Source organism: Pongo abelii, chromosome 18 (genome assembly GCF_028885655.2).
Source record: "Pongo abelii isolate AG06213 chromosome 18, NHGRI_mPonAbe1-v2.0_pri, whole genome shotgun sequence".
Taxonomy (NCBI): Eukaryota; Metazoa; Chordata; class Mammalia; order Primates; family Hominidae; genus Pongo; species Pongo abelii.
Genome location: NC_072003.2, coordinates 77,205,482 through 77,230,507, shown reverse-complemented (window position 1 = coordinate 77,230,507; position 25,026 = coordinate 77,205,482). Strand labels below are relative to the sequence as shown.

The following is a 25,026-nucleotide window of genomic DNA, read 5'->3' as shown; positions in this document are numbered from 1 at the left end:
ATTACTGGGAGCTGGCCAGGCACTGTGGCTCATGCCTATAATCCCAGCACTTTGGGAGGCTGAGGCGGGTGAATCACTCGAGGTCAGGAGTTCAAGACCAGCCTGGCTGACATGGTGAAACCCCATCTCTACTAAAAATACAAAAATTCACCAGGCGTCATGGCGCATGCCTGTAGTCCCAGCTATTCAGGAGGCTGAGGCAGGAGAACTGCTTGAACCCAGGAGGCGGAGGTTGCAGTGAGCTGAGATCACGCCATTGCACTCCAGCCTGGGCAACAAAGCAAGACTCTGTCTCCAAAGGAAAAAAAAAACAAAAAGCATTATTGGGAACTATCCATGGTACAAACACATGGTTTCTCCTGACTCATACACTTGAGAACTCTATCCAAATTTTTGAGTATCACAATCATTTTTTTTTTTTTTTTTGAGATGGAGTCTCGCTCTGTCGCCCAGGCTGGAGTGCAGTAGCGTGATCTCGGCTCACTGCAAGCTCTGCCTCCCGGGTTCACGCCATTCTTCTGCCTCAGCCTCTCGAGTAGCTGGGATGATAGGCGCCCGCCACCACGCCCAGCTAATTTTTTTGTATTATTAGTAGAGACGGGGTTTCACCATGTTAGCCAGGATGGTCTCGATCTCCTGACCCCATGATCCGCCTGTCTCGGCTTCCCAAAGTGCTGGGATTACAGGTGTGAGCCACCGTGCCTGGCCCACAATCATTTTTTAATACTTTGATGAAATGAATAACTTTAAAAATACATTTGCAGTGCAAAAAGCTAATACATACATTTCACAAGTAATAGAACTGATTTAATGAACCATTGACAGCTCTATGTTTCTTGTCCACCTATCTTCAGCCACTACCCTCTCCTTTCCAGAACCAGCTAAGTTGGTTAGTTGAGAACCCATTCCTTGAAACTCTGAACATTGTTTAGGTGGTAGCGAAAGTCCTGGGAAGTGTCAGTGCATCTAAGGAAGGTAGCAAAACAATGCAGAGCCCTCCTTCATTCTTCTGAAACCACCTTTCACCTGGCAAACTTCTGTCCTTCCTTTAGGACTTCTCAAAATTGTAGTCCCCATAGCCAAGCATGAGGAACTTACAGCCTGGTTGGAGAATGGATTCCTCCTCATGCGAGGTTTTTCTTTTTTTTTCTTTTTTTTTTTCTGAGATGGAGTTTCGCTCTTGTTTCCCAGGCTGGAGTGCAATGGCACGATCTCAGCTCACTGCAACCTCCGCCTCCCAGGTACAAGCGATTGTCCTGTCTCAGCCTCCCAAGTAGCTCGGATTACAGGCACGCATCACGATGCCTGGTTATTTATTTATTTATTTTTGTATTTAGTAGAGACGGGGTTTCACCATGTTAGGCTGGTTTTGAACTCCTGACCTCAGTGATCCACCCGCCTTGGCCTCCCAAAATGCTGGGGATTACAGGTGTGAGCCACTGTGCCTGGCCGAGAGGTTTTTCTATATGTACATTTGATCACTATAAAATCTATGATTTGCTAAACAATCATAATGTACTGGACTGTAATATTCATTTTGTCAGTTATTTAATCTACATGAAAGCTTAATAGGATATTATTCTTATTATAATTTTGAAGACACTGAGACTAAGAATGGTTGAGTATCTTGCCTAATAACATACAGAGTGAAGCCTGTCTAATTGCAAATATTTTTCCATGACATCACAATGAGCACCCGCCATGTTTGCATATGAAGCCCCTTCTTGATCTTAGGTTCTAGGCACTGGAGATATAACTGTAAATGAGGTACAGCTCATGCTTTCAAATTATTCATATTCCCTGATATTTTCATATGACAAGTGCTATGAGTGATAGGGTTTAGAGGCAAATCTACTTGGAAGGGATAATATTTCAGCAGAGAATGCAGTCTTAAGCCAAAAGCATGAAACTATGATGGCGATGTTTCAGATATTTGTCCAAAGATAATAGAGTTCATTTTTTGGGTGTGGGAATGGTGGGTGGGGTCAAGGGATGTCAGAATAGCCTGGAGGTGAGCGCTCTCAAAACTCTGGGGATTTTCCAGGTTGGCCAGTTCTGCGTATTTTGGAATAGAGCTGCTTCAGCCTCAGTTTGTGTCTGGAACGGGATCCAGAGGACTTGATTGTCCATTTGGCTACAGGATGATATAGTATAAAGACAACAGACTGATCTTGGCACCATTCAGACCTGGGTAATGAGGAGTTCAGGTGAATGAGACAGTTGGGGACAGCATCAACAATGTTCTAAGTGAGTCTGGCCACCTCTGCTCCAGCTGCCAGGGCGGCTCTGTCAGGGGCAGGGATTTGGGTTACCTAATTCAGGAAAGACACCTGAACCACAGAATCAAATTGCTCTGCCCCAGTGTGTCTTCTGGGGCTCTCGTGACAGCAACAAGAGCAAGGCAAAGTCTAGTCTGCTCGCTTTGAGAAAAGAGGCAAGTAATTAATCAATGTGATGATCCGACAGTTGGGCAAGGAGGACATTCTCACTGCCTCCTTGCATCTCCTTTCCTTATCCTTGGGTAGCCTGGCATAAACCTAAGCAGGTCTTCCCCTCTTTGAATCCTCCCAGGACTGCTGGAGAGGGAGAGGTCCTTGCCTAGACTTATCTATGTTATCTGTGGCTCAGCCCCCACATGCCTTCTTCTCTCCCCTCCCCCAAACCCCTAAATGACCCTAGATTTCTTGGATACTGGAAGGGGGTGGCTCTCCACACTGGTGGTGACAGCAGTCTGTCCCAGAGAGGGTACAATTAAGAATAAAACATCAGCCAGGCCAGGCGCGGTGGCTCACGCCTGTAATCCCAGCACTTTGGGAGGCTGAGGTCTCGGGAGTTCGAGACCAGCCTGACCAATATGGAGAAACCCCGTCTGTACTAAAAATACAAAATTAGCCAGGCGTGGTGGTGCATGTCTGTAATCACAGCTACTCGGGAGGCTGAGGCATGAGAATCACTTGAACCTGGGAGGCAGAGGTTGCAGTGAGCCAGGATCGTGCCATTGCACTCCAGCCTGGGCAACAAGAGCAAAACTCCATCTCAAAATAAATAAATAAATAAATAAATAAATAAATAAATAAATAAATAAATATAAAACATCAGCTAACAATAAAAAGTGGCAGCAGTGGGTGGGAGCTCAGACAATGGGAGCAAAGGAGAAGGGAAGGATCAGCCCCTGTGCCTGTTCAGTATTGACGCCTGTGTCTCCCTTATGACCATGCTGGAAAAGCAGCAGGAAACATGGGAAAGTGCATGTTTACACCCTTATGCTTTTATATCTGCTATTTCTGCACTTGGTGCTCTCTTTCTCTCAGGAAAATATTTCATTTGCCTTTAAAGCTCAGCTCAAATGTTCTTTTCTCCAAAACTTTCCCTGACGACCAACCTTCCCCTACAAAAGCAGAACTGACATCTCTTCTTATTGCTGTTAGTATCTGTGTTTATTGAGTGCTGCTTGTGTGCTGGCACTGAGTAGACAGCAAATTAAATTACTGCATTTAATTCTTATGACAACTCCTTATGGTAGCTTTTATTATTGTTCCCATTTTATAGACTGGGACCTAAAGCTCAGAGCAGTTAAATAACTTGCCCAAGACCACACAGTTGTAAGTGGTAAAGACAAGATTTCAGGCTGGGCACAGTGGCTCACGCCTGTAATCCCAGAACTTTAGGAGGCTGAGGAACATAGATTACTTGAGGTCAGGGGTTTGAGATCAGCTTGGCCAACATGGCGAAACTCCTTCTCTACTAAAAATACAAAAAAATTAGCCAGGTGTGGCTGTAATCTCAGCTACTTGGGAGGCTGAGGCAGGCTAATCGCTTGAACCTGTGAGATGGAGGTTGTGGTGAGCTGAGATCATGCCAGTGCACTTCAGCCTGGGCAACAGAGTGAGACTCCTGACTCAAAAAAAAAAAAAAAAAGACAAGATTTCAACAAAAGTCCACCTAATTCCTTATATAATCCTTCATAATTATGCAGATCCCATTATATTGGCTTATCCTTTTACATGACTAGCTCCCTCTCTAAATGGGGAGAGCTCAGAGGGCAGAGGCTGGGTCTTATTGATTTATGGATTCTCAATGCATGACCCAATGCTTGGTGCATAGTGAGTGATGGGTTGATGGATAATTGCAAGTAACTGAACTTTGTCTAACTTCTCCATGGGTGGGAAATGGGAGAGAATAAGGGAAGAAATTCAATCCTGGAGAAGCTTTCAGTAGTCTCATAGGAAACATCTCTAGGTCTAAAGGGGAAAACTAGTGTCTGCAATTGACTAGAATGCACTGCTAGGGCAGGGACTGCTGGGGCAGGGAAACTCTGCTGGGGAAGGGGCTGCTAGGAGCTATTGTTACTGATAATAATAAATGGCATTTACCAAAACAAAAACTAATATGTTCCTGAATCTGTACTAAGTGCCTTTATTTACGTGACCTTATATAATTCCCACAAGAACACCATGTAGTTCTTGAAGTTCATGACTAATAATGAACCATTACTGTGCCCTTTACATAGATTAGAAAATTGAGGCTGGAAGGTGAAGGAGCCTTTGAAGAGCAGAAGCAGAAAGCTTCCAGTTCAGATCTGTCTCTGCAGAGCTCTCTCTTGTTCTAGCCAGTTTCCATCTTCTTCGTGTTGCTAAGACAAGCTGTTACTAAGAGGAGGCTATCCTGACTGACGGCTCATGCTGGTTTTTGAGGGTCCTTCTCTTATTCTGCAGGAAAAGATACAGAAACAATGGGAAACACCCCTACAGAGCTCGAGCTTGAGGATGTGAGCACCGATGAGCTTTCCTTTTCTTGGCAAGGGGTTTGGTCTTCAGCTAAATGTGTGTTTTTGCTGATTTTAGGGGGATTCTAAAGCAGCACTGGTTCATCTAGCTGGAAGTAGCCTCAGCCAAGGCCATGGTAAGTTTTCTTAGTGCTAATATTTTTGTAGAGGGAGAATCACAGAAACCCTGGGAGTCACCATGACTATTGTCATCTCCTCCTAGTGTTAGGTAAAAGTTCAGTCTGACCAGGTGTGGGAGTCTACCTCAATCCTCTTGAAACCATGAAAGAAATGGCCTCAGATAGTCTGATTCCAGATACAAATAATTAATTCATTACACTTGAGAAAAGTGCTCCAAAGGAAACATAAAGTTATGTAAGGGTGCATAACAGAGGAACCTACAAAGTGCAGAAATATTAGTTGAACTTTTCAGAGCTCAGTTTCCTCAGCTCATAATGGATATAAGTAAAGGGTCCTTATGAAAACTAAATGGCATAATACACACACAATGCACTTAACATGGTGCATGGAAAATGAGGAAAGAGCAATACATGTTTGCTCTTTAAAAGAACAGATTGGTTCCTGACCTGATGGAATTCACAGTTTAGCAATCAGCAGTTAAATACTGACTCATTGTATTTCGGAAGGCAGGAGGAACAGCTGTCTAAGCAGGAAACTGAGGGGAAAGAGAGGCTGTCCCACTGTCAGTGAGTGTCCCAATCCCCGGAAGGGGTGAAGACCAATTAATGCACGTGAAGAATATCATCTTCAGGCTGGGCATGGTGGCTCATGCCTGTAATCCCAGCACTTTGGGAGGTTGAGGCGGGTGGATCACCCAAGGTCAGGAGTTAGACCAGCCTGGCCAACATGGTGAAACCCCGTCTCTACTAAAAATATAAAAAATTAGCCAGGTGTGGTGGCGGGCACCTGTAATCCCAGCTACTCAGGAGGCTGAGGTAGGAGAATCACTTGAACCCGGGAGGCAGAGATTGCAGTGAGCTGAGATTGTGGCATTGCACTCTAGCCTAGGTGACAGAGTGAGACTCCATCTAAAAAGAAAAAAAAAAAAAGAAAAGAATATCATCTTCAGTGCATCAGAAAATAACTAGGGTCTAATACTAGCATCCTGTTCTTCACAGAATCACGAAAACCCAAAGACACAGCCTCAGTCCCACAGAGTAGCTGATGGCCTCCAGGGTCAGCACAGAGTATAATGAACAGAATATTTCAACGACCTTGGCAGTGGTGCTTATGTCCATCACTGCAGGGCTGGCTGCTCCCACATCTCTCCTTTGACTTTGCTCCATCACTTCCATTTCATTATCAAAAATAGAAAATATGTCCAAGCCATAGGTTCAGCTCCAGCCTCAGAGTCCAGAGGCAGGCACATTTAAAACATATCCACTTCATCTCATTATTTGATTCTGCTAAGAAAAAAAATCAGTCCTGGCCAAAATGCACCCAAGTTACTCCTTTATTACCCAGCCTCCAGTGACAGCTTTTCATCATCCCTTGCGATCTATCAAACCAAGAGAGCTATTCAGTGTGCTGCTGCAAGAAATTCCATCTTCAATATGACTGAAGATCTTAAGTTAAAATTACAGACGGAATATTAGTGTCAGTTTTCTCCCATGTCACACCCTAACTGGAAACGAGTAGGTGACTTATTTTTTTTGTGCAGCCACAAGTCATTGGAAGGGAGAGAGTTTGAAGGGGGGGCTTGATAGTAAACAAGCCAGGGCAAATTAGCAAAAGATAAGTCATATTGAAAGGAAAAATATACATCATCAAGCATAGTAAGTTCTCCATCTAAACCAAGTCGCACAATGTCCCTGTTTCCTGTTATATTCTAAAATAATTGGTTATTTATTCAATGCTCGGGGTTAACGGAGTGAGCTGCATGATCTTTTCTTTGGGGACCATGTGGAGGATTGAAGAGAAGATAATATTTCTTATGTGCAGCACTTCCAGGGTGAGATAGTGTGCCTCTGGTTACATTGCTTACCTGGGGACAAAAAAAATGTAAATTCTTATAAAAGAAAAGAAAAGGCTCATTTACCGCCTCTTTCTCAACATTTATCTGCTGTCTTATCTGAAAACCATTGGCAAAAATACGGATAAGTGGGATGAGATTTCCAGACATTTTTCATAATGAATTTGGAGCATATTGATATTTTCACAGGATACTGAGGCTCAGACACGCTGAGACTGAGAAGCAGGCTCAAATTCAATTTCAAGGGCGTTTTGGCACTGCGTTTTATAGGATTCTTCTTTAGTTCTCCTGTCCCGCATTTATTATTGCAGTATTTGGGGGCTGGGAGTAGGGAATGAAGATCATGAGACTGTAGGAAGGATAAACAAGCTCTGGTGATTTGAGTCCGGGTTCTACTGGTACTCACTACATTTCTGACCTCACAGAAAATTACTGAACCCTCCTGAACCTCATCTGCAAGGGGATAACAATCTTTGCTTTGCAGGGCTATGGTGGAGGCTTAAAAAAGATAACTTCTCCATGATTCTGATTATAGCGGGTTCTCAAATGTTCATTCCTCCCTAGGGGAGCACTTAGTTATGAGTAAGAGCCCTTGTACCTGATTTGCATTGGTTTTTCTGACTCCAAACTACTGCAATTTTGTGCAATTGACTTGTGCACAGGTTTTCAGTTTTTATAGACTGGTTTCTATTTGATTTGTGTTATAATAGTAGGAAGGGTCATATATCTCTTTACAAATTAAAAAAGGTTTTATTATGGAGAATTTTGAACATGTACAGAAGTAGTCAGCCATAATATAATAAACCTTTTTGCCCATTTCCCTACTTCCAAAGCCATCAATCCATGGCCAATTCTGTTCTACTTATCAGGTACCTCTACTCTTTGACTTTAACATCTTCATCCAAAATGCTACCTCACCAATTCCTGAAATAGTTAGGGATTTATAAATGATCACTTAAATGTCCAGTTAAGTGACTATTTGAAGGAGCCAGGTTATAAAATAGAGAGTCCATTTCCTCTAAACTTCTGTGTTTTGTAGTTGCATTTTGAGCTGAAGATGATCAGAAAATGAGAGTTCCAGATATGGGAAGGGGCTACGCACACTTAGTTAATCCAAATGCCAAATACTTTTGTTGAATAGCTGCATGACATGAATAAAGGGGGAGACAAGATTTATCCTGCCCCCTGCACCAGAATGCTGCCAGGAGCAACCAAGATAGTCCATAAAAAAGGCATGAGACCTTAATGACTATAAACATTGTCAACAGTCCAAATAAGAAGACAATGATAATAATGCACGCCATAGGTTATTTCAAACATTTCTTTCTGCATCATCTTTTGTTGTCTCAATGGATTCCAAGTGAATATTACTCTTCAAATGACAGCCAAACATTACCTCATATCCTTTCACGCTGTCCCCCAGAGCTTCAACAATCCCAGAACACTCAAATCCTGGCACCAGGGGAGTCTTGGGAGGGTTGTCAATATTCCCTTGTCGCACCATCAAGTCAATGAAGTTTAATCCACTGTGAAGAGCAAATGTGAAAGGAGAGAAATTCAAAATGAGATCCAAAAGAAAGCACCTACCTGGTTTTCTTTTCTTCCTTTTCTTTTCCTCCTTTCCTCCCTCCCTTCTTCACTCCTTCCTGTCTTTTTTTTTTTCTTTTTGGCAAAGTATCCCTAATAGTAATGCCACTTAGCTAGATGTCACCAATAATGCAAAATTCAATTATCTCTATGCAGATAAGCAATACATTTGTGGCAATGAAAACAGTAGTTGCAGAGTTTACACTGATTCGAGAGATGGCCCCTTTGCCTTCTCTCAGAGCCTGTTTATGCTTACTCTAAAAACATATTGACTAGCCTGGCTATTAGAGTTCCTAGTACTTAATCAAAGGTAAAAAATTTACCAGGAAGTGCTTATAAACAGACACATGGAAAGCAGCCAGACCTAATGGCCACCAGACAGTGCCTGAGAAAGAGAAAGAAGACCTAAGGTCTCAAAACAACCAACCACCTCTCCTCAATCATCACACACACATGTTTACACCAGCACTATGCATAAACATCTCCCACAATGGTGAATATAAGCCATCAGGAGAATACATTATGTTCCACTGGAGGAGAGGGGACTCAAAGAGAGATCAAATGAATGCCCCAATAGATATGGGAATACGGGAGTGTTTCAAAAATCTAAGTTATTTCCAGATGACAGATATTCTTAGATATTTTTGATTAACACATTACTTTTGGAATAAGAAAGTTATTAAAATATATCAAAGTCATCATAATGGAAAACCATACACTTGATTCCAATGACGCTATTAGCAATGCTCCTGGACTCTTTTTATTTTATCAGAACTACTCTTGGGAATTCCATTTAACACCCATTTGCTAATCACATGGGAAAACACATCCCATTAAACATGCATTTTTTCCCAACAGATGTGGTTCTAATGTACTTTTTTTTTTTTTTTTTTTTTTTTTTTTGAGACAGAGTTTTGCTCTTGTTGCCCAGGCTGGAGTGTAATGGCTCAATCTCAGCTCACTGCAACCTCCACCTCCCAGGTTCAAGCAATTCTCCTACCTCAGCCTCCTGAGTAGCTGGTGCCTGCCGCCACGCCTGGCTATTTTTTGTATTTTTAATAGAGACGGGGTTTCACCATGTTGGCCTGGCTGGTCTTGAACTCCTGACCTCAGGTGATCCGCCCACCTCGGCCTCCCAAAGTGCTGGGATTACAGGTGTGAGCTACTGTACCCAGCCTGTACTTTCTATTTTTAGAAGCCACCATCTAAGAAAAGACTCAGACTATAGAAAGTACACTCTTCAGTCTGACCCAACATCCATTAGCATCCAATCACAGCTTCTTTTCCAAGCTAGATGACTTGAACTAGTTCTTTTTTTTTTTTTTTTTTTTTTTAAGATGTAGTTTTGCTTCACTCTTATCACCCAGCTGGAGTACAATGGTGCAATCTCAGCTCACTGCAACCTCCACCTCCCAGGTTCAAGCGATTCTCCTGCCTCAGCCTCCCAAGTAGCTGGGATTACAGGTGCACACCAACTCGCCTGGCTAATTTTTGTATTTTTAGTAGAGATGGGGTTTCGCCATGTTGGCCAGGCTGATCTCAAACTCCTAACTCAGGTGATCCGCCCACCTTGGTCTCCCAAATTGTTGGGATTACAGGCGTGAGCCACTGTGCCCAGCCAACTTGAACTAGTTCTAAAGCACATCTTGCTTATTTCTTCCCTGGTCTCTTTGGACCCAAGGAAGCATCTAACTCCACCTATGCCCACTGGTCTCACTTATGAGTCTCAGACACAGGGACTGAATAAAGGTGAGTAAGATGACTGCCTTGAAGTGTGAGCTCAAAACTCACCACCTTCTCAAAGTTTTCCCAACCACAAATTAGAGAAGTTTCACATACTGAACCCGGCTGGTGTTTCTCTAAAGTGCACCCTCCTTGAAGGCATCTGTATGCCTCATATTTCTCTGCTTCCAGTGTGCCTGGCATGCATCGGACCCAAAGTAATATAGCAGGGACTCAAGTAACATCTGCTGAATGAAGGAATAGTCATGGATATTCAAAAATATGTGCTGCCAGTTTGAGTGCTAATTCCTTTTAAAAAGCAGTCAAAGAATTTGGAATAATGGATACATTTCTGAATGATATGTGTAGACTCCCAAAGATCCTACTTTAATGGTTAGTGGTTATCCAGGTCATTTATTAACTGAAATGTTATCCAATAACATGGCCATTTCCTTAAGAGCTTGGGGAGACTGGGGTACAAATCCCAATTCTACCACTTCATCTCTATAACCTGGGAAAAGTTACTTAACTTCTCCATGCCTCAGTTTCCACATCTGTAAAGTGGGAGTTATGATAGTACCTACTTCACAGGGCTGTCATTAAAAATTAATGCACATAAAGCACTGACATGTGGTGCCAGGTACGTAGTCAGTATTCAATACATGTTAGCCTTGAAATTTGCATCTTCCGTTAAGAAGGAGAAGTATGTGATATATTTTAGGAAGGCACTCGTAAAAAAAGGGTTAAAAACAGTTTCACAGCTGACATGGAAAAGCTTCAGCTATCTCTGAACTTCACTTGTATAAAATGGCCGATTTTCTGACACAACCAAATAAATAACGCATCACTGTATAACAGTCAATGAAATTTCTACATCCTGAATCAAGCACTCCATCTCATTTCATGTACATTTTAGTTCACTGTGTTTCTCTTTGTGTGAAAACCAATGATTTCCCAAGACCCTGCTGGAAAAATCCTAGAAGAAATTAGTTGCCGTTTCTGCAAACATGGCAGCCCCCTGGAGAAGGCCTCATCTTCGACACTTATTACACTGCTCAGCTGGGCTGCCTGCATTCACCATCCAGCATGAACTGGGCCCAGTGATGGTAAACTGAGAGCCAGCTACTTAAATTCCAGTGAGAAGAGGCTAACACTGACTTTTCAAAAGCCCGTAGCACCCTGTTTCCTCAGTGAGGCATTAGGCGATTCTGTAAGGTCATGGAGAATGCCCCCTATTTTTAGGACGCAGGTGTATTTTGGAGACGGAGACTAGGACAGGTCAGTATTGTTTATCTCCACACAAAGGGGATGTAAATAATTGTTAACAGAGTACTCCCGAGTGTTGGATCAGACCTGTTTCTCCTGATATGGATATAGCTAGCTTTTGCTGAGGGTTTAGTTTGTGTCAAGAACTGTGCTAAGTGCTTGACTTTTGTTAGTTAAGACTCATCAATACTCCTCCTATGAGGTATGAACTATCATACCAATTTTTCAGATCAGACAATTGAGACCCAGAGAGCTTAAGTAACTTGCTTGCCATCACATCTTTTCAAAGTGTCAAAGTCAGGATTTGAATTCACGCAAAGCCTAGAACCTGACCCCTTAGGCAACACACTCTACCTCTTTATGGGGAACTTCTCTATGCCCCGCCCTTGCACATACAAGAGCCATGTTTATAGCTCTTTATATCTTCCCCCTTGCAGAGATCCGATTGCACCAATGTGGGCCCAATATTGGAGGAGTGGCCATTCATAATCTAGACAGGAACCCATTCCTTAAACTGAATAAATGAGCTGCTCCAAGAACTGGGTGTTCTCTGTAAAACTATGAATTGGGAAACACACATCAAGAGAATGACTTAGCAACAGAAAGGATGTCAAAAGACAGAAGTGAGTGAGAGAGACCTAGTTGACCTCAGCTTTGGGGAAGCATATGTGGAAAAGCCAATAGATGGAAGAATTAAAAGAAAAAACACGAAGAGCAACAGAGTCAACCCAACTCTCTGCACCAGGATGTGGCTTTGTAGACTTCCATTGCTGAGTTCCCTAGAATGAGCAGAGGTCCAGTCTCTGGGCTTGGGGAGGTCCAGCTCCATCACACCTCCTGCTCTCTGATTTCCATGAATTCCTTCATTACTTCACACATGTGTTTATAGCAGAAGCTCTTTGCTTGGATTACCTGTGTGGTCCCTGTCACATGAAACCAAAAGATACAAACTCAAACGAATACCATAATCAATCACTCCCAATCACCCATTGGGACAGACATTGTTGACTCTACTTTTTTTCTTCAGACAAAAATAACTTTGTTTCTTTAGAGATAATAAGTTATTTACCCAAGGCCACATAGATAGTAAATAGTGAAATCTATGAACTTAAAAACTTGAGTCTAATCATTTTCTTTTTCTACCACAACAGAAAAAAACATTAAAAAAAAAAAAACAGGGACATGTCAATGCCCCTGTTTTGCACAATTACAGTTTCCAGTATTCTCTAAGGTAATATGATTCTTAGTTAGAATGTTTTGGGGGGTGGCAATGACTATGCCTGATGACTCAGGCCCACAAATGGAGAAAAATTTTATACAGCTCTTAAACATTTCAGATCATTGCAAAAAAAGAAATAGTGTTGGAAAGTGCCTGACATAAAGTTCTGCCAGGTAATCCTATTTTTCTCAAAGATTGGTATAATTTTAATAAATAATATAAGACTGTCTCAGTTTTCTTCCCATACTAAATTATTAGTCAGAGGCTAGGTTTAAAGAGTTATCATTGAGACATGGCATCCTGAAGGAATGAAGATTTGAATGAAGGAATGAAGAGGTTTGAAAAAGAGACCCTGAAAAGCTCAAAACTTAGAATGAGGGATCTGAAGACATGTTAGTGAAGATACAGGAAAATTGGGGGACAGTTTCTTAAAATAATAACACTTTCTTATATTTGTAGAGTACAGCACAGTTTACCATGTGCTTTCATACACATCTCATTAAACTTTGTAACAAGATGAGAAAAGCAAGAAGTGCAGATACCATTAATCCCATTAAATAGATGTGAACATTGAGCCTCAGATAAGAAAACTGACTTGTTAAAGGCAGCACAACAACACTGACAGTACATGACAGTGACAGAGCCGAGACTTGAGTACAGGTCTTCCAACTCCTTGCTTATTGTGTATCCCGTAACACCATGAAATCTCAAGTAAATCAAATGTTACTAAAATCAAGAATTTTAAGATTCAGGAATAGTGGGGCATGGTGGCTCACGGCTGTAATCCCAGCACTTTGGGAGGCCGAGACAGGTGGATTACCTGAAGTCAGGAGTTCGAGACCAGCCTGGCCAACACGGTGAAACCCTATCTCTACTAAAAATACAAAAATTAGCCAGGCGTGGTGGCGCATGCCTATAGTCTCAGCTACTCAGGAGACTGAGGCAGGAGAATCACTTAAACTTGGAAGGCAGTGAGCCAAGATCACTCCACTGCACTCCAGCCTGGGTGGCAGAGCGAGACTCTGTCAAAAAAAAAAAAAAAAAAAAAAAAAAAAAGATTCAGGGACAAGAAGACTGAAAGGAAACAGTGAAAGGAAACAGATGCAGGTGCTTGGGTTTTAATCCCTGTGCTGTCATCAATTAGCTGTGGAGTTTGGCTGAGTCTCTGAAGCCTTCCCCAGCTCTCATCGTCTGTTTGTTTGATGGTCCTTTATCCTGTGGGCTCTGTTTCAAACATTATCAAAATCAAAGCTTAGGGAGAGAGGGAGAGACGCTTGGTGGTCTTGAGAAAAAGACATTGACTTGTATGCTAAGACTTTATATAGGAGTTAAAAGCTAGCCTTGGCCTCTACACTTTCTTTTCTGTTACCTAGTAAGTGAGGAATATCACCCCGTAAAGTCTCCTGAGAGATGTTTAGCTGCCTTTATTTTTGTCCTGCCAAAGTCAATAAACATTGCTCCCATGATGATACTGCTACATGTTAGGTATTAAGGGATGGAGTGTTTCAATCTCCATTTTGTGCAAAAGGGAGGTGAGACTAAGAGAGAATAAAGTACCTTGTCCGAGGTTATATAGTTCGTACCAGAACTGGGAATATAAGCCCTTTTTATATGACTGCCAAGCTTGAGTTCTGACCACCAGGCTGTCATTGTGTGATCTATAAACCATGGTAGGCCGCTATGTCTTCTTGTCCCCAAAGCTTATCGTATGGAATTTTTTTTGGATATGCTAACAATATCAAATAAGGACACATTTGATTTCTTAAAAGACATCACTAAGTGGATGACAAAAGAATCAGCCCAGCTATAGTTTATTAATTTTCCAATTTGAGGTTAAAAGTGACTCAAAAGAAGGAGTTTAGCAAAGAAGATACAGGTAGCATGGCGATGCTCCCTCGTCTTCTACTCTCCTGGTGAAAAGGAGGCAGGGGTTGCTCATATGAAAAGATCTTAGGCCTCTTGCTATCCTTTTCTTTCCTCAGGTTGTCAGTATCCTCAGCATCAATCATGAAAATCCAAACAGTGTCAGATCATTAAACAAATCTCCCTCTTCTGAAACCTACTTCTCTATTGATGCAGATTATAGAGCCCCATCCTATATTTTCCTATTATACTCCATAGAAATCCCAAGTCTTGTTCTGTCATTAGTTCAATTAAGAGACAGACTGCCAAAGAATCTTCAGAAATCCATTGTTTTATTAGGTTGGTGCAAAAGTAATTGTGGTTTGTGCCATTACTTTTAATACTTACTGTAGGGATTTTGTTAAGTACATAATTTGTTACAATATATATTCACGACTTTATGAAGACAGTACTTTTTCCTCAAATCTCAGCACAAGGATTGGCTTTATGGATCTTATAGGCTCAGTACAGTATATACATTGGTTATGTTTATTTCTTTGCATTGGCTGTTAGGAAGCTCTGAGCCAAATTTGTCACATTCATTCTCTATATCATTTTTGTTGTTGTTTTTGAGATAGAGTCTAGCTCTGTCACCCAGGCTGGAGTGCAGTGGCACGAACACGGCTCACTGCAGTCTTGACCTCCTGGGCTCAGGTGATCCTCCCACTTTGGCTTCCCAAAGTGCTGGGAAGTGTGGGAAGTGCTGGGCCACCGTGCCCGGCCTCTGTATCATCTTAATACTCAACTTCATCTTAACCTCTGAGTACTTCGGAGATTCCATGTTTTAAATCCTTACACTCCATTACCAGTATTAGTAGTATTGTGAATGGTTCTCAAACTTTATTATTCATCAGAATTTCCAGGAGGGCTGGTTAAAACACAGATTGTTGGGCCCCACCTCTGAGTTCTGGACTCAAGTAGGTCTGGGGCGAGGTCTTAAGTTTTTCATTTCTAAGTTTCTAAGTAATGCTGATGCTGCTGATCTGGGAACCACACTTAGAGAATCACTGATCTTGTTTTATTTTTTAAAGCTAATTCAAGTCTTTTTCTAAATGAGACAGAGTACAAATTAAATGGTTAAATAGAAAGTAAATGAAAAGTTCTCATTGTCCTCTAGGGCAGTTGAATTTTTGATCTCAGTCCAGAGGATTATAGTTATCCTTGCTAGATTTGGTGTTATTAGATTAAGTTCATCATTCTCATTTGTCTCTCTCTTTCTTGAATTCTAATTCTTTCATCAAAAAAAAATTAATTCTCCCTCCTGTGAAAATGTGGTTATCATGACACGAGCTTCTACATCCAAGTTGCTCATAAAAATATCAGACAGGCTGCCCTGTTCCTGGTTACTAAGGATGTTTGTGAAGACCATGAAGGATGTCATGGAGGAAATTTAAAACACAAGACTAGCTGACATCCTTTCTTCAAATCTGGAGCTCTCATGATTCTGTGAAATAGTTCCAAGACATCTTGAAGTCATGTGTAGTAAACTCGATAAAGACTATGAACCTTCTCTCTTTGTGGGCAATGGCAGTAGATCCCCTCCCTCCACCCATAGCAGCAATTGCTGAGAAGAGGGGGTGAGCCTTGAGTACAATCACTTTTTTTAATGCAAGTCAGGATCATCATGACATTTATTTTTTCTGAAAGTGCACATCCTGGCCCCAGTTCTGAGAGTCTCTTTAGTGAAAGCACACACTCTCATGTGCTGTTAGGGTTGCAAACGACCACTTGAGTAGCCCAGTGTCAGCTGTTCCCATGGAAAAAAAAAATGATCAAAAAAGAATGGACTCTTTCTGAGAGGGCTCTCCTACAGGGCTTTGTGACTGTTGGAGGCATCCTCAAGAAGCTAACAGAAATCTGGCCATTCTAATTTCTCTGATGATGGAGGATGGGAAGGAAAAGAATTGATTTGTGGCTAGCAATTGTAATAGGTAACTTTTATGGGGTGCTTGCTATGTATCAGGCATGGTGTTGAGTGTCATTTCAGTTTTACAACAACCATAAACAATGCTAAGAGATCAACAATATTACCCCCATTTTACAAAGAACAAAACCAAGGCACATTAAGGTTTACAAAATGTTGGTTTTACCTGGCTTACATTGCTTGTGAAAGCAAGTGACGTAAATCCAGGGCCTGTGCTCTTGACTAATGTACTTTGCTCTCCTAGAGAAAGATCATGGCTCAGTTTTCCCAGTTACAAAGACGAGACCTCTCCACCCAACTAGCACATTGAGCACTCACTGTATACTATGCCATATAATAGGTAGTGATGCCCAAAGTTAACAAGGGGTTCCACATTCTCACGGGGAAACAGAATCATAAAAACTGATCACAGCCGGGCGCGTTGGCTCACGCCTGTAATTGCAGCACTTTGGGAGGCTGAGGCGGGTGGATCATCTGAGGTCGGGAGTTGAAGACCAGCCTGACCAACATGGGAAAACATCAACTCTACTAAAAATACAAAAAATTAGCCGGGTGTGGTGGTACATGCCTGTAATCCTAGCTACGTGGGAGGCTGAGGCAGGAGAATTGCTTGAACCCGGTAGGTGGAGGTTGTGGTGAGCTAAGATTGCACCATTGCACTCCAGCCTGGGCAACAAGAATGAAACTCTGATTCAAAAACAAAAACAAAAACAAAAACAAAAACAAAACTGATCACAATACGATGACGAGTGGTCTTCTAGAGCAATGGTCCCAAACCTTTTTGGCACCAGGGACCAGTTTAATGGAAGACATTTCTTTCCCATGGAGCAGGGGTGGGAGGATGGTTTTGGGATGGTTCAAGCACGTGACATTTACTGTGCATTGTATTTCTATTATTATTACATTGTAATATATAATGAAATAATTATACAACTCGGCATAATGTAGAATCAAGTGGGAGCCCTGAGGTTGTTTTCCTACAACTTGATGGTCCAATCTGGGGGTGACAGGAGATAGTGACAGATCATCAGGCATTAGATTTTCATAAGAAGTACACAACCTAGATCCCTCACATGTGCAGCTCACAATAGGGTTCATGCTCCCATGAGAACCTAATGCTGCCGCTGATCTGACAGGATGGCAGAGTGCAGGGGGTAATGCGAGTGACGGGGAGTGGCTCTAAATAGAGACGAAGCTTCACTTCCTTGCCTACCAATTACCTCCTGCTTGGTGGCCCATTTCCTAACAGGCCACAGACCAGTACTGGTCTGTGGCCCAGGGACCCCTGTTCTGGAGTGTAGGCAAAGTGCTCATATAGCCACCATGGCACATGCTAATGTACAATATAACCATGAAGTCAAAACATCAACCTCCAGAAAGTTCTCCCCAAAGAATTATTCCAAGTAGTCCTCTGCAATCACCAAAGCTAAATTTGGATCTTTAGCTTTAGCTTTCTGGCTCCTCCTCAAGTGGGTTGCTTGACCTTGGGCCTTAGTTTTTCCATCTCAACAATGGGATAGTAACACACCCACCTTATGGGGTGTTGTGTGGATTGCATGTGACAGTATATGTAAAACAGAGTACCTCGTACACAGTAAATGCTCAACAAATATAAGCTGCTGTCCGCATCACTGTCATCACTATGACACAAAGAAAATGCCATAGGGCAGGTTCCCTGGGAAACAGACTCCAAGACTGAGATTTGCAGCAAGAGGTCTGATAGGGAGTGTTCTAGAAGACAACTCTTGGATGGGCAGGAGGGAAGCTGGACTGGGGATGGGGAGAAGTTGAACTCTGATACACCAGTAAAGAGGTCTCAGTTCATCCTTGCAAAGTTCCAGACATAGCATGGTTCCCTGAGTAATTCTGAATCAAGACATGGGGACTGGGCCTTTGCACCCCTGCATCAACCAGTCAGGAATGAGGGCTGCCCCCAGGTGCAGCCTTGGGGAAGGAGACTTTCTTTGGCTGAGAACAATTCCTCAGGAGAAACCAGCTGTGAGCTGTCAGCTGCCGTCATTCCTGATAGCTGGGGGAGTGAGCACTGAGATTCTAAAAGGATGCTTTGGGGTGGTGCACACTAGCACCCACTACAAGAAAAGTAGTTTGATCTCCCCTTTCAGGGTTTATTCCTGTGTGATCACAGAGCGGCTGTCACTGATGGTGAATTTTTATGAGGCTCCTTTGCACGGCAGTCCCTGAGGAGGAAAGATCTAGTGGTTCTCATAACAAACGGTGCAAAGGCAGGAAAGAGAATGAGATCTTTAAATAAAAACCTGAAAGAATGAGAGGAAGGGGAAAGAACCTGCTGGGATCAGGTGCTTCTCACAGAAAGTATCCCTTAGGAATGGGCGTGCCTCTTGCTCCCATTCTCTCAGCCTCTCTGGCCTCACCCCACCTTTCCATGGAAGGGACAAGACAGCACAGAGTGGCCATGTCTTGATTTCTCCCTGGAGCCACCAAGGACCAGCATCCCCACGGAGAAACAGTGCATTTTTGCTATGATATGACAGCTGTTTCCTAAGATATGGCTGCTGATAAAAATAATGTTTAGTAAAAACAGTTGTTTCCATAGAAAAAAAGGAAGTGAAGATGAGAAAAATAAAGAGATCAGGCCGGGCGCGGTGGCTCACGCCTGTAATCCCAACACTTTGGGAGGCCAAGGCGGGCGGATCACGAGATCAGGAAATCGAGACCATGCTGGCCAACATGGTGAAACCCTGTCTCTACTAAAAATACAAAAAACTTGGCCAGGCGTGGTGGCGGGCTCCTGTAGTCTCAGCTACTTGGGAGGCTGAGGCAGGAGAATGGCGTCAACCTGGGAGGCGGAGCTTGCAGGGAGCCGAGATCTTGCCACTGCACTCCAGCCTGGGTGACAGAGCGAGACTCCATCTCAAAATAAATAAATAAATAAATAAATAAATAAATAAACAAACAAATAAATAGAAAGAAAAAGAAAAATAAAGAGATCAAGGAATTTAAAAAGGGGGCAGAGGCTGAGTGCGGTGGCTCAGGCCTGTAACCCCAGCACTTTGGGAGGCCAAGGCAGCCAGATCACCTGAGGTCAGGAGTTCAAGACCAGCTTGACCAACATGGTGAAATCCCGACTCTACTAAAAATACAAAAATTTGCTGGGCGTGGTGGCAGGTGCCTGTAATCCCAGTTGCTCAGGAGGCTGAGGCAGGAGAATTGCTTGAACCCGGGAGGTGGCGGTTGCAGTGAGCTGAGATCTCACCATTGCACTCCAGCCTGGGCCACAGGGCAAGACTCTGTCTCAAAAAAAAAAAAAAAAAAAAAAAAAAGGCAGAGACTAAGGAAAAAATAACACAAAAAGTAACAAGCAGATAAATACATGCAGGATTGGTAAACTGCTTGGGGAAAATCTATGAAAAATCACACTTCAGGGCTTTCTATGTGTCTGTGGGAAGTCGGAGATCACGACGCTGGCGGAGAGGCAGACATCAGGGAAAACACCATCAAATTCTCAATAGGAAGCTTTACTAGCCCTCTGCCTGGGAACTTTAACCAGCCCTGCATTCGTGGCAGCCTTTGCCAGCTCTGGGCAGAGCCAAGCAGACCTCGTGCGAGGCTTTGTGCCAAGCAGATGCAGTAAGGGAAGGTGCGCTCTTTGCTTATTCTGCTCTCGTCTTGCTGATAATATGTTCATCAAAGCACTTAACTCCCAATCCATGCGGGGTCAAAGAAGCAGATGTTTGATTAATTTTCTCATTGCCCCAGAACTGAAGCTTTTGTTTTTGTTTCTTAATCTCAATTGAAAACTTGAAAATGCTTAGGAAAATAGGCATTGATCTCAGAAAATCTTGGGCATAAATCTTCTTTTTTCTTTTTTGATTTGCTCAAGTGCCAGTTTTGTTATCTCAAAACTGTGAGAACAGACTGACATAAATTTGCTAGGGAAGAAAAAGCTCACAGTGACCAAAGCAAGGACACTGTTTATGCAAATCTCAGATGGCAGCTCTTATTTGAGAACAGCCAGAATTGTCTCGGAGAGGTCTTAGGATTCACTTGAAAAATCCACCTGTGTCCAATCAGAGGCTGGAAAGGGTATGTTGGGATGCTCAGATTCCCCTCCCACACTGCTGGCCCGTGGCTCTTGACACCGGTCCCCTTGGTGACCAGTTCCACATAACCCTGTCCACCCTCTCTAACCACTATTTTAAGATAAACAAGTGCTCTCGCTGTCTCTCTCCCTCCCCCTCCCCCTCCCCTTTTTGGTCTCCCTCTGTTGCCGAAGCTGGACTGTACTGCCGTGATCTCGGCTCGCTGCAACCTCCCTGCCTCGGGCTCCTGTGACTCTCCTGCCTCGGCCTGCCAAGTGCCTGGGATTGCAGGCGCGCGCCGCCACGCCTGAATGGTTTTTGTGTTTTTGGTGGAGACGGGGTTTCGCCGTGTTGACCGGGCTGGTCTCCAGCTCCTGGCCTCGAGTGATCTGCCTGCCTCGGCCTCCCGAGGTGCTGGGATTGCAGACGGAGTCTCGCTCACTCAATGCTCAATGGTGCTCAGGCTGGAGTGCAGTGGCGTGATCTCGGCTCGCTACAACCTCCACCTACCAGCCTCCTGCCTTGGCCTCTTAAAGTGCTAAGATTACAGCCTCTGCCCCGCCGCCACCCAGTCTAGGAAGTGAGGAGCATCTCTGCCTGGCCGCCCATCGTCTGGGATGTGAGGAGCCCCTCTGCCCAGCCGCCCCATCTGGGAAGTGAGGAGCGCCTCTGCCCGGCCGCCATCCTGTATAGGAAGTGAGGAGCGTCTCTGCCTGGCCGCCCATCGTCTGGGATGTGAGGAGCGCCTCTGCCCGGCTGCCCCGTCTGGGAAGTGAGGAACACCTCTGCCCAGTCGCCCAACGTCTGGGAAGTGAGGAGAGCCTCTGCCCGGCCGCCCCGTCTGGGAGGTGAGGAGCGCCTCTGCCCGGCCGCCCCGTCTGGGAAGTGAGGAGCGCCTCTGCCCGGCCTCCCCGTCTGGGAGGTGAGGAGCGCCTCTGCCCGGCCGCCACCCCATATGAGAAGTGAGGAGCGCCTCTGCCCGGCCTCCCTGTCTGGGAGGTGAGGAGCACCTCTGCCCGACTGCCCTGTCTGGGAGATGAGGAGCGCCTCTACCCGGCCGCCCCGTCTGGGAGGTGAGGAGCGCCTCTGCCCGGCCGCCCCGTCTGGGAAGTGAGGAGCGCCTCTGCCCGGCCGCCACCCCGTCTGGGAGGAAGTGAGGAGCACCTCTGCCCGGCCGCCCCGTCTGGGAGGTGAGGAGCGCCTCTGCCCGGCTGCCACCCCGTCTGGGAGGAAGTGAGGAGCGCCTCTGCCCGGCTGCCCCGTCTGGGAGATGAGGAGCACCTCTGCCTGGCCGCCACCCCGTCTGGGAGGAAATGAGGAGCGTCTCTGCCCGGCCGCCCCGTCTGGGAGGTGAGGAGCGCCTCTGCCCGGCCGCCCTGTCTGGGAGGTGAGGAGCGCCTCTGCCCGGCGGCCCCGTCTGGGAGGTGAGGAGCGCCTCTGCCCGGCCGCCTTGTCTGGGAGGTGAGGAGCGCCTCTGCCCGGCCGCCCTGTCTGGGAGGTGTACCCAACAGCTCCGAAGAGACAGCGACCATCGGGAGCGGGCCATGAGGACGATGGCGGTTTTGTTGAAAAGAAGGGGGGGGAAGTGTGGGGAAAGGAAGGAGAGATCAGATTGTTGCTGTGTCTGTGTAGAAAGAGGTGGGCATAGGAGACTCCATTTTGTTCTGACTAGGAGAAATTCTTCTGCCTTGGGATGCTGTTGATCTATGGCCTTTCCCCCAGCCCCGTGCTCTCTGAAACATGTGCTGTGTCAACTCAGGGTTAAATGGATTAAGGGCGGTGCAAGATGTGCTTTGTTAAACAGATGCTTGAAGGCAGCATGCTCTTTAAGAGTCATCACCACTCCCTAATCTCAAGTACCCAGGGGCACAAACACTGCAGAAGGCCGCAGGGACCTCTGCCTAGGAAAACCAGAGACCTTTGTTCATGTGTTTATCTCCTGACCTTCTCTCCACTATTATCCTATGACCCTCCCATATCCCCCTCTCCGAGAAACACCCAAGAATCATCAATAAATACTTCATAAATAAAAATAATAATATAATAATAATAATAATAATAATGAAAACAACAATAATCTTTGGAATAATCACGGTTGGTATACAGTAGGTGCTCAGTAAATGTTGATTGACAAAATACAGGCTCACGGCCTCTAAGAAAAAAATAAAATAAATAAAAATAATAAAAATAAAAATAAAAGCCAAGCCCAGCCATGGGTTTGTACTATCAAAAAAAAAAGACCCGTTTTTACCGTTTTTCTTGACCCATAAAATACTCTCAGATGACTCCATTGTCTACCTGCCTCTGTAAAACCCTTTTCTTTGGGATGCTGTTCCTTTTCTTCAAGATATGCCTTATAATAAACATTCTCCCTATTAAAAAAAAAAAAAAAGATAAACAAGCCACTGCAGCCACGGGAGACATACGGAGTTTTCTGACCCATCTGATTTTATTCATAATCTACCACTTTACATTAGTAGTGCTGTCGTTGCCCCACTGAGATCCCTTTCTCCATAACATATGCTGGGAGGAAACTGGGAGAAAAAAAGTTCTCTTTGCAGTGGGACTTGCTAAGTTTGTAAACGGCTGCTGGAGCTAAAGACCACCACCTTTTCCAGCCTCAAGAAGGAAGCTCATCGTAGTGGGAGCACAAGATGCCAACTCATGAGGAGAGAGAGGAAAAAAGATGGAAGGGGAAGGAGAGGGGAAAGCGTAGAATCCCAGGGACAAACTCATTGTCGTGGCCAGCATGGCTGAAATAAGGACAGAGAGGAGGGAGGAAGTTACTTGGCAGTGATGATGAGGGTAATATAGCTTGGGATACAGTTGTACAAGTTCTTTGTTTCTACTGTGTCTGGGAAAAGAAATACATTCAGATCATATGTCCAAATTAGTATTCAAAACACACCTCAGTAGTATTTCCAACACAGAACAAAACGGCCAGGAGACATATTGAGAATCTAAATGTCTAGAGCCAGTTTTCAGCAGAAACAGAAAAGCCAGGTCCAAAAGGGTCCAAAACAAGCGCTCCTAGATGCTGAGACTAACTCTTTTGACTTTGAGACCTGGAGTTATTTACTCTCAGCCCCTCCTCGGGACACAGCAGGAGGTATTTATTCCTAAGGTTCCTGTAAAGGTTAACATCTTTATGCTCCATGTTTGATGTTGACTGAGGCATTCACTTCAAACAGGTACTCGGCAGTGACTGGTTGCATAGAACATTTAATGTCATCCAATTTAAATTCACCAGACCCCTCTGTGTTTTGGGGCTTGGCTAGGCACTAATGTCACAACAGTGACAATGACATCTCTGCCTTCCAGGACTTGGAGATCAACAAAGGAATGACTATACAGCATGACAGTTCCATAAGAGGAGGCTGTACAAGAGTCACAGCTAACATAGAGAGGATAGTTCTTAAATCACGTGACTGGGATCAGGTTCTTCTCACAGAAAGTATTACTGAATGGGCGTGCCCCTTGCTCTTGTTCTCTCAGCCTCTCCAGCCCCATCTCCTCTCTCCACGGAGGGGAGAAGATAGAGTAATGATGGTTTGATTTCTCCTCGGAGCCAAAGACGGACAGGGTCCCCATGGAGAAATAGTCCATTTTTCCTACAACATGACAGCTATTTCCTAAGACATTACTGCTGATAAAAAGAATGTGTAGCCAGGCACGGTGGCTCACGCCTGTAATCCCAGCTCTTTGGGAGGCCGAGGCAGGAGGATCACGAGGTCAGGAGATCGAGACCATCCTGGCTAACACAGTGAAACCCTGTCTCTACTAAAAATACAAAAAATTAGCCAGGCGTGGTGGAGGGCGCCTGTAGTCCCAGCTACTCGGGAGACTAGGCAGGAGAATGGCCTGAACTCAGGAGGCGGAGCTTGCAGTGAGCCGAGATCGCACCACTGCACTCCAGCCTGGGCCACAGAGCAAGACTCTGTCTCAAAAAAAAAAAAAAAAAAAAAAGTCTAGTAAAATGGTTGTTTCAATAGGAACAAAAGGTGAAGACTTGAACAGACATGTCCAATAGAACCTTCTGGAATGATGGAAATGTTCTGTCCCTGCTGCTCTCCAATATGGTAGCCACTTGGCCACATGTGGTATTGAACACGTGAAATGTAACTAGTGTGACTAAAGAACTGAACTTTTAGTTAAGTAATATTTAAGTCAAATGGATCCTAAGGAGGAGACAGTAGTAGCATCTCTACCCTATTATCTTCCTTCCCCGTAGACTATGAGCAACTTTAGGGCACAGGGCTTGTCTTAAAATCCACCTTTCAATGTTCAGTGCTTAGCACAGGGCACATTAAAGGCTGGCAAACAATAATTTCTCCACTGAAGGTGTAAGTAGGAAAATACCTAGGAATGATTTGAGCCCTCTTCTTTCTTCTCGTGAAAGAAATCATTGCTTGGCTGCCGGCCCTGCTGTGTCCGCTGCTGTGATGGTGAGAAGGAAACTGAGAAGATCAAAGGCCTGCTTGATTGATGCGCCTCAAAAAAAAGCAAGGATTTACTCCTGGAAGATTAAAGACTAGATATGAAGGGTGAATAAAGATTGCCAAGAAACGGCAAGAGCAAGGTTTCAAA

At 44.2% G+C, this 25,026-nt stretch overlaps 1 protein-coding gene across 1 annotated transcript in view; it reads right to left on the bottom strand.

Moving 5' to 3' along the window:
- Positions 1–25,026, bottom strand: part of VAT1L (vesicle amine transport 1 like) — a 198,673-nt gene that overhangs the window by 159,408 nt on the left and 14,239 nt on the right. Inside the window, 1 exon segment of the mRNA NM_001133540.2 lies at positions 8,155–8,284. Coding sequence (NP_001127012.1) covers positions 8,155–8,284 — 130 coding nt within the window.